This window comes from Mustela erminea, chromosome 7 (genome assembly GCF_009829155.1).
Source record: "Mustela erminea isolate mMusErm1 chromosome 7, mMusErm1.Pri, whole genome shotgun sequence".
Classification (NCBI taxonomy): domain Eukaryota; kingdom Metazoa; phylum Chordata; class Mammalia; order Carnivora; family Mustelidae; genus Mustela; species Mustela erminea.
In genome coordinates, this window is record NC_045620.1 from 38,572,377 (window position 1) to 38,587,423 (window position 15,047).

Here is a 15,047-nt window from a genome sequence, read left to right on the forward strand (position 1 = left end):
GGAAACAAACTGAGGGTTGCAGAAAGGGAGGTGGGTGGGGGGATGGGATAACTGGGTGATGGGTATAAAGGAGGGCACATGACATGATGAGCACTGGGTGTTATACGCAACTGATGAACCACTGAACACTACATCTGAAACAAATGATGTACTATATGTTGGCTAACTGAATTTAAATTTTAAAAAAATTAATGTCCTCTTAATAAACAAAAATATAATATTAAATTCATTTATACTCTTATAAAACAAAAAATCTTATAAAACAAAGCTCCCTAAATATAAAATATAAATAAATTTTCAATCAAAAGCATTATATGCATTTAAATATGTCCAATTATCATTGCTTCTATTAAATTGTACTGATGATACTTTAGCAATAAAAAGGAAAGAAAAATAAGTATAAAGATTCAAAAGAAAGAAATAAAACTATCATTATTCACAAATAACATGCTTGTGAATTTAGAAATCAATGAGAATCTACATATAGATTATTAGGATTAATAAAAGGGTTTAGTAATAAAGCTACACAAATATATGTGTATATGTATATATACACATATGCACATATACACAAACATACATATATGAAATACAATTATATTTATTGGTAAAAAACATTTTGAAAAATACTTTGGCATCATCTGGTAAAGATGAAGATAAGCAGACACTGATTCAGAAATTCTACCACAGTGCATGCATTTAGAGAAAGCCAACTGATACAGATTATAAGTACAAGAAAACTTGTAAGTGTATTAGAATGCCAACATAATTGTCTACCTACAGGAGGTATGTCTATAAGAGTTCACAATAAATGGGTTAAAGAAGCAAAATGGAGAGATTATTTATAATACCAGACAAAACTGTAAAATACCCAATAATAAACTAATCACAAAGTCTCAAAACAATACTGTAGTAATGACATAGAAATGAACCAAAAAAAAAAAAAGTTAATGGAATTAAACATCAAGTTCAGAAACAAATTCATGTATATTCTAATGGAATTTGAGAAAAACATTGATATTTAATACCAGTCATAAATAAATATGTTATTCAATAAGCTGTCTTGACATAATGTTATCTATTTGGAAAAATAAATTAGATTCCTACCTCATGCTATACATAAAAATGAAATCTTGAAGTATTAATGATTTAAATATATAAAATCTAAAAGAAGGGGGGGACAAAAAAAAAACCATCACACAACAATACAGGCATATATATCGGGTTTTTTTGAAAGAGATTTTATTTTTTAGTTTAACTGGTTTTAATTTGAAAATAGTAGATTTTCCATAAAATGTTATCAAAGCCAGAATCTGTTAAAATCTTTCTAAAATGTTAAAATAATCTGTTGGCTGATACAATCATATAAGATTCAAAATGCCCATAAGGCAAAAGACATATGCAAAGGTAATGATAACTTAAATTTTTTAAGTATAAGCAAATAGCTATGAGAAAGGATTAATATCTTTAAATCAGAATGATATAATACAAAACTAATAAGATGGAGTTAGAGAGAAGATGGCCAAGTAGGAAATGCCAGGAATCCATCTCCCCATCTAAAGAATAATTGGTCTGCCAGAATTTAATACAAATGTTATGGAACTCTGGAGTTTATTTAAGGCTGTAACTCTCAAATGAAGGCTTGAAGTAAACTGTCACTAGTCAGGGTAAATTTCAGCTCTTACTGCAGTAGCATCTACCCATTCCCCATCCCCATCCTTCCGGCAGACAGCCATGCATGTATTCCTAGAGTAGACCGCACACAGCCTGTGAGTGCCAGCTTGGGCAATAAAGACCCTGTCCTCCAAATACTAGGATATGTACTCTGATTGCTTCTTGCTGGTATTGATCACAGGTGCAGATACAGAGGCGGGCAGCCATTGTTGCAATGCCCTCCCTCTCCAGATGAATTGACTTCCAGGGAATTTAAAAGGTTGGAGCTTTTTCCCCACCTTCAACTTTTCTCTTTTTCCCTTTGGGAAAATTTTAAGGAGATATACAAATGGCCGATAAGCACATGAGAAATGTTTAACATCATAATCATTAGGGAATACAAACCAAAACCACAATTAAATGCTACTTCACACCCATTAGAATGATTGTTATTTACATAAAATAAATAGGTTGCAAGTGTTGGTAGGGATACGGAGAAACTGGAACCCTTGTACACTACTATTGGAAATTTAAAATGGTGTTGCCAATGGTAGTCCTTGCGCAAACTGAAAACAGAATTACCAGAAAATCCAGTAATTTTATTTCACAGTTCTCAAAAGGATTGAAAGTAGGGATTCTAACCGATATTTGTACATCCGTGTTCACAGCAGCATTATACAGTGGCCAAAGGTTGGCAGCAACCTAAGTATCCATCAAGAGGTAAATGGATAAACAAAATGTGGTATATATATTGTGGAATATTTTTCAGCCTTAAAAAGAATTTTTTTTTTTAAACTAGGCTCCACACTGGGTGTGGAGCCCAATGTAGGGCTTGAACTCACGACCCTGAGATCAAAACCTGAGCTGAGATTAAGAGCTGAATGCTTAACTGACTGAGCCACCCATGTGCCCCACAGCCTTAAAAAGAAATTCTGACAGATGCTACAACATGCGTGAACCTTGAGGATATCATGCTAAATGAAAAAAGCCAGTCATAAAGGGACAGATAATGCATGGTTCCACTTACATGAGGTAACTACAGCAGTCGTTTTATTTTAATTTTTTATTTTTTATTTTAATGATGGAGAACAGAATGGTGGTTGCCAGGAGCTAAATTGCCAGGGGCTAAGTGGAGGGAATTACTGTTTAATAAGTACAGAGTTTTACTTTTGCAAGATATAAAGGGCTCTATAGAAGGATGGTAGTGATGGTTGCACAGAAATGTGAGTATAATTAAGGCCACTGAACTGTACCATTAAAAAATGTTTAGGGGCACCTGGGTGGCTCAGTGGGTTAAGCCTCTGCCTTCAGCTCAGGTCGTGGTCTCAGGGTCCTGGGATCAAGCCCCACATCTCAATCTCTGCCTGCCTCTCTGCCTCCTTGTGATCTCTCTCTCTCTCTGTGTGTCAAATAAATAAATAAAATCTTTTTAACAAAATGTTTAAGATGATAAATTTTATGTTATGTGTATTTGGTCAAACATTCAAAAAGAATTACAGAAAAAAATGTACACAAATGTTTATAGCAGAATTATTTATAATGACCCAAAACTGGAAACAATCCAGGTATCTTTCAATGGGCAAATGGTTAAACAGTGACAGACCCATAGCATGGGTTACTTAGCAATAAAATGGAACAAGCTATTAATAAATACAACCACCTGGATGACTCTCCAGAGAACTACACTGAATTACTAAAAAGCTTGTTCCTAAAAGGTTATATACTGTATGATGCCATTCATATAGCATTCTTGAAAAAGCGAAATTATACTAATGGAGAATAGATCAGTGGCTGCCAGGGGTTAAGGAAGGCATGGAGATGAGTAGGTATGACTATAAAAAAGGCAAACTGGGTTATTTTTGTGAAGATACAAGTGTTCTGTATCTTGACTAAATCAACGTCAATATCCCAAACATAATATTACACAATAGTTCTACAAGATTATTACCATTGGAGAAAACTGAGCAAAGGATCCACAGGGATCTCTCGGCATTAATTCTTTTAACTGCATGTGAATTTATAACTATCTAAAAATAAAAAACTGACAACAGACCACTTGGTGTTATGCGCAACTAATGAATCACTGAACACTACATCAAAAACTAATGATGTACCACAGTGGCTAACTGAATATAATAAAAAAAAAATAAAAATAAAATACTTGAAATAATAAATAAATAAGTGTAAGGAAGGAAAAAAACCTTAAAACAGCATTAACTAGCCATACTAAAGAGTGAAGTATTGATATATCACATACCAGTTATCACAAAAATCTAAAATTAGTACACAAAATGTTTTATTAATCATGTTGTCTTTCAAAGTATCCTACTCAAAGGCAGAAAAACTGTAAGACCAGAATCCAGCCAACAGAAAAGAAAATAGGATTCCTTGTAGCAGAATCACACCCATAAACTGAAAGGATAGAACAAAGTCTGCCATCTACTCTTTACTTATATTTAAACATATACCATTTAGTTGACGCAGATTTTGAGAAATACTTTGTGTAGAAAAGACAAAGTTTCAAGGTTGAGACTTTTGAATAAAATCCTAGAAAGGACTTATCTTGGGAAGAAAGACCACAGGCTAGTACTAAGGTTTAACTCTAAGTTTAAAAACAAAACTGAAATAGACTTACTCTCACAAAGCCTAAAAACCAGGCTATGACAAACACTCTATGATTCCACTTCAAGGAGCTACCTAGAATAGGCAAAGTCATAAGAAAGAAAGTAGAATAGAGGCTACCAAGGGTCTAGAGAGAAGGGGGAATGGGTAGTTACTGTTTAACAGGTACAGAGCTTTCTGCTTGGGATGATTAAAAAAAGTTACGGAAATGCACAATGATGACAGTTATACAGTACTGAATGTACTTAGAACCACTGAATTATATACACAATACTGTTAAAATAGTAAATTTTATGTTATATATATATATATATTTTTTTACCACAATAAAAGAAAGGAAAAAAAGGTGCTAAAAGAAAAAAATCTGACCATGTGGAAGTCTGTATTCGACAAGAAATTATACTTTAAAAGTAAAGGCAAAAATAAAGGTTTTTTTTTTTTCAGATAACAAGCTGATTTTTCATCACTACACCTACCACATTACCAGAAATGTTTGCTCTAAGCGAAAGGAATAATGCCAGGCAGAAATTCACATCTACATAAGGGAATGAAATATTAAGTATGTGAGAAACTATGTCAAAGACTATTTTAGAATAAACCTGGGAAAGACATTCTAAAAACTTCTGGAACACTGAAAAGGGATAAAAACCTACCAATGACACGTGCCCAAACCACAAAGGTAATCAAGTTTAAAAAATCGCACTGGCCAGCTGCACAAGCCACACTGTCTTTGGGGTGACCCGTGGTGGCCGTTTTGAGGACAGCTGACCTGCAGTCTGCACATCCCAGACCGCCTCCCACGGAAGCCTGAGCCAGCCGCCTTTCTCCCTTCGTCTCATAACCATGCCCACCAATGAGAATGCTAATTCACCAGTTCCCCGCCTTAACAGATTCAAGAACAAGGGGAAAGACAGTACAGTAATGAGGCGGTGTCGAATAGAAGTTAATGTGGAGCTGAGGAAAGCTAAGAAGATGACCCAATGCTGAAAAGGGGAAACGTAAGCTCGTTTCCTGATGATGCTACCTCTCCACTGCAGGAAAACCGCAACAACCAGGCACTGCAAATTGGTCTGTTGATGACTTTGTCAAAGGCATAAACAGCAACAGTTTGGAAAGCCAGCTCCAGGCTACTCAAGCTGCTAGGAAACTGCTTTCTAGGGAAAAGCATCCCCCCACAGACAACATAATCTGGGCTGGACTGGTTTCAAAATTTGTGTCCTTCTTGGGCAGAACTGATTGTAGTCCCATTCAGTTTGAATCTGCTTGGGCTCTCACTAACACTGTTTTGGGGACATTAGAACAGACCAAGGTTGTGGTAGATGGAGGTGCTAGGCCAGCATTCATTTCTCTGTTGGCATCTTCCCATGCCCACATCAGCGAACAAGCTGTATGGGCTCTAGGAAACATTGAAAGTGACGGTTCAGTTTTTCGAGACTTGGTTATCAAGTATGGTGCAGTTGATCCGCTTTTGGCTCTCCTGTGGTTCCTGATATGTCATCATTAACATGTGGCTACTTATGAAACCTTACGTGGACACTTTCAAACGTTTGTCGCAACAAGAATCCTGCACCCCCGTTAGATGCTGTCAAGCAGATTCTTCCTACTTTAGTTTGTTTGCTGCATCACAATGATCCAAAAGTCTTGGCAGATACCTGCTGGGCCATCTCCTACCTTACTGATCGTCCAAATGAATAGATTGAAATGGCTGTGGAAACAGGAGTTGTGCCCCAGCTTGTGAAGCTTCCAAGAGCTACTGAATTGCCCATTGTGACTCCTGCACTAAAAGCCATAGTTAATATTGTCACTGGGACAGATGAACAGACTCAGGTTATGATAGATGCAGGAGCACTTGCTGTCTTTCCCAGCCTGCTAACGAACCCCAAAACTAATATTCAGAAGGAAGCCACGTGGACAATGTCAAACATCACAGCTGGCTGCCAGAACCAGATACAGTAAGTTGTGAATCATGGATTAGTACCATTCTTCATTGGTGTTCTCTCTAAGGCAGACTTTAAGACACAAAGGGAAGCTGTCTGGGCTGTGACCAACTATACAAGTGGTGGGACAGTTGAACAGATTGTATACCTCGTTCATTGTGGCATAATAGAACCACTGATGAACCTCTTAACTGCAAAGGATACCAAAATTATTATGGTTATTCTGGATGCCATTTCAAACATCTTTCATACTGCTGAGAAACTAGGTGAAACTGAGAAACTTAGTATAATGATTGAAGAATGTGGAGGTTTGGACAAAATCGAGGCTCTACAAAACCATGTAAATGAGTCTGTATACAAAGCTTCATTAAACTTGATTGAGAAGTATTTCTCTGTAGAGGAAAAGAAGATCAGAATGTTGTGCCAGAAACTACTTCTGAAGGATATACATTCCAGGGCATTTCAGGGACCTGTAACTTTTAGCTTATACAGCTGAGGCAGAAAGTTGTTTGTGGTGTGCTCTGTTTGGTAGAAGTTTGTCTTACTGTTGCTCTACTAAAAACTCTTTTTAAATGGGTTTTGTTATTATAGCACTTTTTACAATAAAACTCTACTTGACCTGTTCCAAACTGTACAAACTTTATGAAGCTCCTCCTCTCAGTGGGTTTCTTATTTCTAAGTGGACTCTCCTCTCTTGCAGTGTCCTGCAAATAAAGATTAAATTCCACCCTTTTCTTTACTTAAAAAAAAATTTTAAAAAAGGTAATCAAGTTTAAAGAACACCATTAAGTACCAGTATACAAGCTAAACTTGACTGAGGATTAAACAAGTGCCCAAATAGGATAGCATTTAAATTTTTTTTAATTAAATAATATTTACAATTTCTCCTCAAATTCACCTAGGTCAATAGTTTTCTTTTTTGTAAAATAAATAAATGTATTAGTCATAGATGAATCCCTAGAAATTAAAACAAATAAAAGACAAAATTACAAATTCATCAGAAGTAGAAGATGTAGGGATGCCTGGATGGCTCAGTCAGTTAAGCATCTGCCTTGGGCTCAGGTCATGATCCCAATCCTGGGACCAAGTCCCACATCAGGCTCCTTGCTCAGCAGGAAGCCTGCTTCTCCCTCTAGCCAGCCACTCCCCTGTTCATATACACTGCTCTCTCTTTCTCTGACAAATAAGTAAATAAATCTTTAAAAAAAAAAAAAAAAGAAGTAGTAGAAGGTTTAGGAGATAAAACTGAAGACATTTCTGAGACAGTAGGACAAGAGAGATTTCAAAAAGGAGAAAAAATAATTTTTGAAAAAGATACAAGGGATTGGAGCATAAGATCCAACATCTAATTCACAAAAATTATAAAAATAAAATAAAGATAAGGAAGAGATTAATATACAAAATTTTTTTAAGTTCCTCAAAATTAAACTACATGAATTTCCAGATTAAAAGTACTCAGTACTCTGTACTCAGTAAGTACCAGGCACGCTGAATAAAAAAAGACCCATTCTAAGATGCTTCATTGTAATATTAAAAACACAGGGATTAAGGCTTCCTTCCAAAGATGAAAATACACCATAAAGAACTGGGAATCAAAATGCATAAGAGCAAGACTGAAAACTAGAACATAAGAACAATTTCTTCAAAACCTAGGAAAAATAATTTCTAGTCTTGTATATACCAAATAAGGGAATAAAACAAGAGAGAAAAAAAACATGAGATTCAGGAAACAGAGAACTTGGTATTGGAGAGATGAAAAGGAAATCCAATATGATGGTGAGATAAAGACCAGGGATGGGAGTCATGCACCAGGCTTACTGAATACCCAATCTAGACTTGAAGGTGCCAAGTGGCATATCTCCAAGGAAAAACAAAATGGAACTATCAAATGACCAGATTTGACTGTGTGACATAAGAACACTACCTAAATTCCACTGGGAGATTTTAAGGCAGAATCAGTGGGAGGGACTATGAGAATTAGAACTCATACTCCCAGTTTGCCTACCATGAACATATTTCCCTTCCCTCCAGCCTCTTTTATATTACAATGTTCAGCTACATGAGTCCTCATTTTGAATATAATGTTATTAAAAACTGATCCTTAAGGGCATCTGGATGGCTCAGTTGGTTAAGCATCTGCCTTTGGCTCAGGTCATGATCCCAGAGTCCTGTGATCGAGCCCCCCATCTGGCACTCTGCTCAGTGGGGAGCTTGCTTCTCCCTTTCCCTCTGCCTGCCATTCCCCCTGCTTGTGCTTGCACTCTCAAACTCGCTCTTTCTCTCTCTCTCTTTCTGTCAAATAAATAAAATCTTAAAAAAAAAAAAGATCCTTATTACATACCTGCTATGATATATAATCATTTCTTTTGAATACAACTTGGTTTCCTTGGATTGAATGATTCCCGTATTTTCATGATTATTTATAGTCATAGGTAACTATGACAGAAAATTAAAATTTAACTTAAAAAACAAGTAGTATATGTTTTCAATATTTGTCTTTTAGGCATAAATATTAGTAGCTATGATTTCATTTTTCAAATAGACATATAAAACACATTCACATATATATATTTATAACTCATTTTTCATTTTTTAAAGTCATTAGAGTTAATCATGATCAGACAGTAGTTCTTGATAACAATTTCTAGTTACTACATAACATTTCATCATATGACAATTTACTTACATTCCTCCCTGTTGGATATAAGATTTTTCCAAAATTTTTGACATTCTTAATAATGCTTACTGAGAACTATATAAATTTTTGTCTATATTTCTAATGTCAAGTTCTTACAAGCAGAATAAGTTTAAGGCTTTGCTCTATATTACTTAGCTGTCCTCCAAAATTTCTGCTAACTTATATTTGTACCTACAATGTATTATATTCATTTCATCACACACCTATGAGCAGTGATACAGTATTTTTAACTCTCACAAATTAGGAGGGAACAAATTTAACATGTACTCATTTGCATTTCCCAATTAGTTATGTTCTATTATCTATTTATGACTTTTGATCATTTTTCTTTTGGGGTATTATTTCTGTGGTTTTTAATTTAATATACTTTTCATAGATTAAGGATATGTATACTTTGTCATATTTATGGTAAGTGGGGTTTTTTTCAGTCTTAACTCTTACATAGTAACACTTTTGTTCTTTATTCTCTTGCACTTGTCCCTAGAAAGGCCTTCCTCAGGTCAAAGATGGATAAATGTTGACCTGTGTTTTCTTCTCTCTCTCTGAGGGGGTAGTATTAAGGTTTTACTGTTAGTAATTATTTTAAGTAACCTAAAAGGGATCCTTTAGCAATACTTCTATAAAACCATAAGAATGGGGGGATCCTCAGGAATATAAAAGTACCTTAAAATCAAATAACTTTAACTCTAAAGAGTTCAACATATAAGCTTCCTAAAAATATCAGAGTACTATGTGGATTAAAGCAATGTAACACTTCCAGGTACATATGCTAATACAGCTTAATTTTGAAAAATTTTTACTCACTTGTGGTCATGATGTTAGGAGGGCAAGAGGGTATTCCGTGATCTACTGCCCATCTGTAGGCTCCTTCTCCAACTAAAAAGCTAATAACAGAAAATTATTCTTTTAAAAATTCAGTATCATCTTCTCCTACAAATTCAATAAATATAAATCATGTAAGGCAACTGAAAAAATGTCTGGCACAGAGATATAATTGTAGGTTTACCTCAAAATAATAATATGGCCATATGTCCCAAATTTTAAAATTTTCTCCAAGTTAGAAATTTTACAATTGAAAATGGTACAATTTCATTTGCAATAACCAACAACTAAAAGTTGGCAAAATTCAACACAAGAAGTAAATGGTTGATTTCCCAGTGGAAAATATTAAGATTTATCTTGGATCACTATGGCCACAAGATCTATTTAATAAGGTTAAGAATTAAAGTTTCAGTAAACGTTTTCAGATTTGGTGATCTTGCCTACTATAACAACTGGGTCTACTCAAAATGAGTGGGTACATCTAGAGATGCCCCAAAACAATGAGATGTACTTACATTTGCAAGACGTGATACCCCAAAAATATACAAATGACCTATATATATGACCCTTAAATCATTTCTACTATGGTAAGTACTATGGTGTGTACCAAAAGTAATTTTTTAAGCCCTAAACTTCAAGTTTTAACATAAAGAAGTAAATAAAAGGATACTGTTCACTAACTGTAAAAAACTTATTTTCAAAGATTTCAAATAGCATTCAGGATAATTAACCACTCCATTCATTCCCTAACACAGTAACAGCAAGCAGTTACCATAATAATCAATCACTTCATCTCCTTCCATAGCCAACTTCTTAAAGATATGAACCAGCTAGTAATAGATTTCCTTGAACTTGTTTATGCCTGCTCATTAGTTTTCTGATCTCTATTTTTTGTTTCTGTTCTTCTAATCATCCCAACACTAAAACTCAAAGTAATGCACATTGAAGTCTTTAGATTCATTTGTTAATAAGACCATTGACAGACTGGAAAACAAAATCTAAGGAGCCACTCAAACACATCCAATAGTTCTAGTGAGAAACTAAATAGTTAAGTCCAATAACTATTTTCCAATATACATAAAGGTAGGAGGCACTGAAAAAAGAGAGGGCCAACAAGAATAAACAACTTTACCCCTTCAAACTTCTATTTTTGTTTAATTCTAAAGGATTCTGAAAGTAGAAAATAGTTTGTCCTATTCCTCCATCAAATGAAACCACATAGAAAATGAAAAGAAAAGCCATCATATAAAGTTCAAATGGAAGAAAAACTGAAATAGAAACTTGAATACGAGTTGAGCCATCCTGATGGCATTTTTAGCACTTCCTTCTTCTAGAAAAGGAATGTAATATAAGAAATAACTTCTCTTCATGTGAAGATGTAAAAGATATGCTGAAGTAGTATATTAAATGATCAGAACAGAATTTTGAAGCTAAATCTTAGCATGCCCATTGGTCATCTTGGGTCCAATCCCAGTATCAGGAATTAATGGCGTTTTACAAAATATTCTTAGTTTTGGGGGTCTGGGGGGCTCATTCATTAAGCATCTGCCTTTGGTTCAGGTCATGATCACAGGGTCCTTGGATCCAACCCCTCATCAGGCTCCCTGCTCAGCGGGAAGTCTGCTTCTCCCATTCCCCCTGCTTGTGTTCCCTCTCTTGCTATGTTTCTCTCTGTCAACTAAATAAATAAAATCTTTGTTAAAATAAAATATTTTTAGTTTTATTTTTCATTTCTTAAAGACATTGCTTTTAAATTAAATTAATTTGCCATTGGCTGCTATGCAAGTTTTTAAAATAGTTGAGGCATTTTACAATATTCATGGGAATTTGACTATATGGTTCCCATCTTATGGATAAGAATATTGAATATCTGACCTTTTCTTCCTATCAAAAACTACCTCTCTAGTAGTTAATAATCACACAAAATGGCATATAAGTGCTTTTGAAATCATTTTTAAAATTCTGAAAAGCTACATGATACTAACATGCCCAAAAAATCACTTTCTAGAACATTAAATGCAGTATCATTCACATTTGTCACAGTCTTAATGACTCTCCAAGGAGAAAACTTAGAAATTTTGTCTCATTCAAGTTAGGAAATCCCATCGAATCTACCTTTGTAATATATCCAGAATGTGACCACTTCTCACCTCCTTTCCTGCTACCACCTTTGTCTAAACCGCTATCATCTGTTACCTGAACTGTTGCAATGGACTCATTACTTTCACGTACGCCTTGCTTTTTGCTCCCTGCCCCAGTCTATGCTCACTAGCCACCGACTTCCTTGTAAAACATAAGTCAGACAATGACATTCCTCTTTTCAAAATCTGCACAATCCTGGAGTTTGAATGAGAATCCTAAGTGATGTGATCCTTCCCGCTCCCTCCTTACTTCATCTCTTAGTCTTCTTGCTCCCTGGCTTACTTTACTCCAGCTTCCCCAAAACACAAATATGCCAAGGGGACTACTAGTCTCAAGGCCTTCACCCTGAATGTTCCCTCTATCAGTCTCATCCTTTTTTCCCAAGCGGCAAGTTTCCTCAACTGCTCAAAAGTGTCCCCTTAATGAGACCTATGTAAAAATATACCCAACTACCTACTCAGGACTCTCAATCCCTGCCATTTTGCTCTTTCCACGTTTTTCTTTTTTCTATCTTCTAACATACTAGACACTTTATAATTTACATATTATGCCTCTTGTTTACTTCTACCTTCCCCAAAGAAACTGTAAGTGTCATAAGAATGGGAATCTTTTGTTTTTTTACTGACATATCCAAGCATATGTGACAGTGCCTAAAGCATACTAAGCATCAAATAAACATAGGCAAGATATTAAACAAATAATAATAAACTAGGGTGTCCCTGTCAATATTCCTTAAGGGACAACATTTTCCTTGTGTTATACCCAATTTAATTTACATTAAAACAAGTCCAACATGATGTAAAACAAAAAGCAATGACACTCTACTGAGGGCAGCCCTGAGATGGGGTTATTGAAACCTTCAACAGGCCAGTGCTTCTTGTTTGCTGCGGCAAACGCTAGCAAAGCCAAGCTTCCCAGAAAGAGTTATTTGGCCAAATATGAGATGTGAACTGCAACCTCATGGATGGGAATCACCCATTTTCAAGGAATCATGACTCCATAATTAGTCTAAAAATGTCTCTTTCTGTGATTTAGAAAGCTCTCAAGAATGCTCAGGGATCCCAATAATCAAACTACATTATTCTGGATGATAAAGACACAAGAGAAAATGAGAGCTGCTTCTTTGGACTTAAAAACTGATTTCTAGGGCACCTGGGTGGCTCAGTTGGTTAAGCGACTGCCTTCGGCTCAGGTCATGATCCTAGAGTCCCAGGATCGAGTCCTGCATCAGGCTCCCTGCTCAGCAGGGAGTCTGCTTCTCCTGCTGACCTCTCTCCTCTGATGCTCTCTCTTTCTCTCATTCTCTCTCTCTCTCAAATAAATAAATAAAATCTTTTTAAAAAAAACTGATTTCTATCTATTTTATCTATCGCTTCCTTATTCATCATAAATATAAAAAATTGAGGAAAGACAAATTAGTATACTGATCACTTAAAGCTTACAGACTTATAATGTGCAAATAAAGGGGAACTTGCTGTATTTGGAAATAACATACCAACCAAATTAAATAATCAGAATTTAACGCTTTAAATTTTTATTTATTTATTTATTTATTTATTTAAAGATTTTATTTATTTATTTGACAGAGATCACAAGTAGGCAGAGAGGCAGGCAGAGAGAGAGGAAGGGAAGCAGGCCCCCTGCTGAGCAGAGAGCCCGACATGGGACTCGATCCCAGGACCCTGAGATCATGACCTGAGCCGAAGGCAGCGGCTTAATCCACTGAGCCACCCAGGCACCCTTTAATTTTTTTTTTAAATTTGAACTTTTTTACATCTAAAAAATTACTTTTTGGACACCTGAGTGGCTCAGTCCATAAGCACCTGCCTGTGGCTCAGCTCATGATCCTGGGATCAAGTTCCACATCAGAGTCCTTGCTCTGTGGGAAGCCTGCTTCTCCCTCTGCCTGCAGCTCCCCCTGCTTGTGTGCTCTTTCTCTCTCTTTCTCTTTCTCTAACAAATAAATAAATAATCTTTAAAAATAAATAAACAAATAAAATTAAAAATGATTTTTTTAAAAAACAGAACCTCAGCCTAAGCAATTGACATATAAAAAGATGAACCATCTTTAGAATTGAAATAGATCTCATCGATGTTCACATTTCTCTGGCTGTCTTATAAAATTTTCTCTACTATTGTTATTTTGTTTTTTAAACTTTGGTTTAAACAGGAATCCATCTAAATCTCTATCTTATGATTAGTTAATAGATCTCTTACATTTCTTTTAATCTTGCATTTTGAATTGTCTTTTCTTTTTTTTAATTCTTTTCACATTCATACAACAAAAGTAGTACAAGTTTGAGTTAATTTATGAAATATAATAGATTAAATAGTACTTTAAAATAAATAATGTACCAAAAACTAAATTTGCTTCTGAAAAAAATCCTAGGGTCTAATGAGCACCTTAAGGTTTAATTTATACTAAACATAAAATAATGTTTGTCTAGCTCTCCCTTTTTCATCAAAAGAAACATAATTTACAGAAATTATAACTTCTATATTAGGAGTCAGCACAAAGTTTTTCTGTAAAGGGCCAGATAGTAAATAAGTCGGCTTTGTAACCACAATGTTTCTTTTGCAACAACTCTATTTGGCCTTTGCAGGGCACAAGCCATAGATGATACATACACAAATGGATATGGCTGTGTCCCAATTAAACTTTATTTACAAAAGCAAACAGCAGAACATATTTGGCCCATAGTTTGCCAATTCCTGTTCTAAATAATAATGCCTATCAAAGCTGTACCCTCCCTATCATAATGGAAAAATATTCAAGCTACACTTTTTATAAATAAAATAAAGAAACGGATAAATGTGACACAGTTTATGATGGTAGTCCCATCAGTTTATGAAGACACCAAATACTCCATAAATCTGACCAAACACAAATACTTAAACAATACAACACATTATGGTGGCTATAACCAAAAACTAAGGTATGCAGATAAATGAATTTTTTATTTAAACACTTCTTAGAAACACCTATTGTATGTAATACATTGCTGTCTCCAAAAAGTCTTGATAGATAACACCACAGGACCAAGATTTCTAAGTGTTCCATCTGCTTTTGACACTTTTTGTACCTTTATGCCTGGCTCACAGAAAATGAGTAATAAATATTTGCTGAGTGAAGGGGAAGTGAATGAATAATTGAATGGGTATAAACAGTTACT

General features: G+C 35.1%; 1 protein-coding gene and 1 pseudogene across 9 annotated transcripts in view; one reads left to right on the forward strand and one right to left on the reverse strand.

Annotated features, from left to right (window-relative positions):
* TASP1 (taspase 1) overlaps nt 1-15,047 on the reverse strand; it is a 264,514-nt gene that overhangs the window by 190,927 nt on the left and 58,540 nt on the right. For all 9 annotated transcript variants that reach the window (XR_004287596.1, XR_004287593.1, XR_004287595.1 and 6 more), the window contains one exon: nt 9,715-9,794. Coding sequence is in view for 3 of the 9 variants with exons in the window: in XM_032351428.1 (XP_032207319.1) it covers nt 9,715-9,794 (80 nt within the window). In the remaining 6 variants the exon portion in view is untranslated. The remainder of the gene's footprint in view (nt 1-9,714; nt 9,795-15,047) is intronic.
* Nucleotides 5,119-6,695, forward strand: LOC116595743 (annotated as a pseudogene).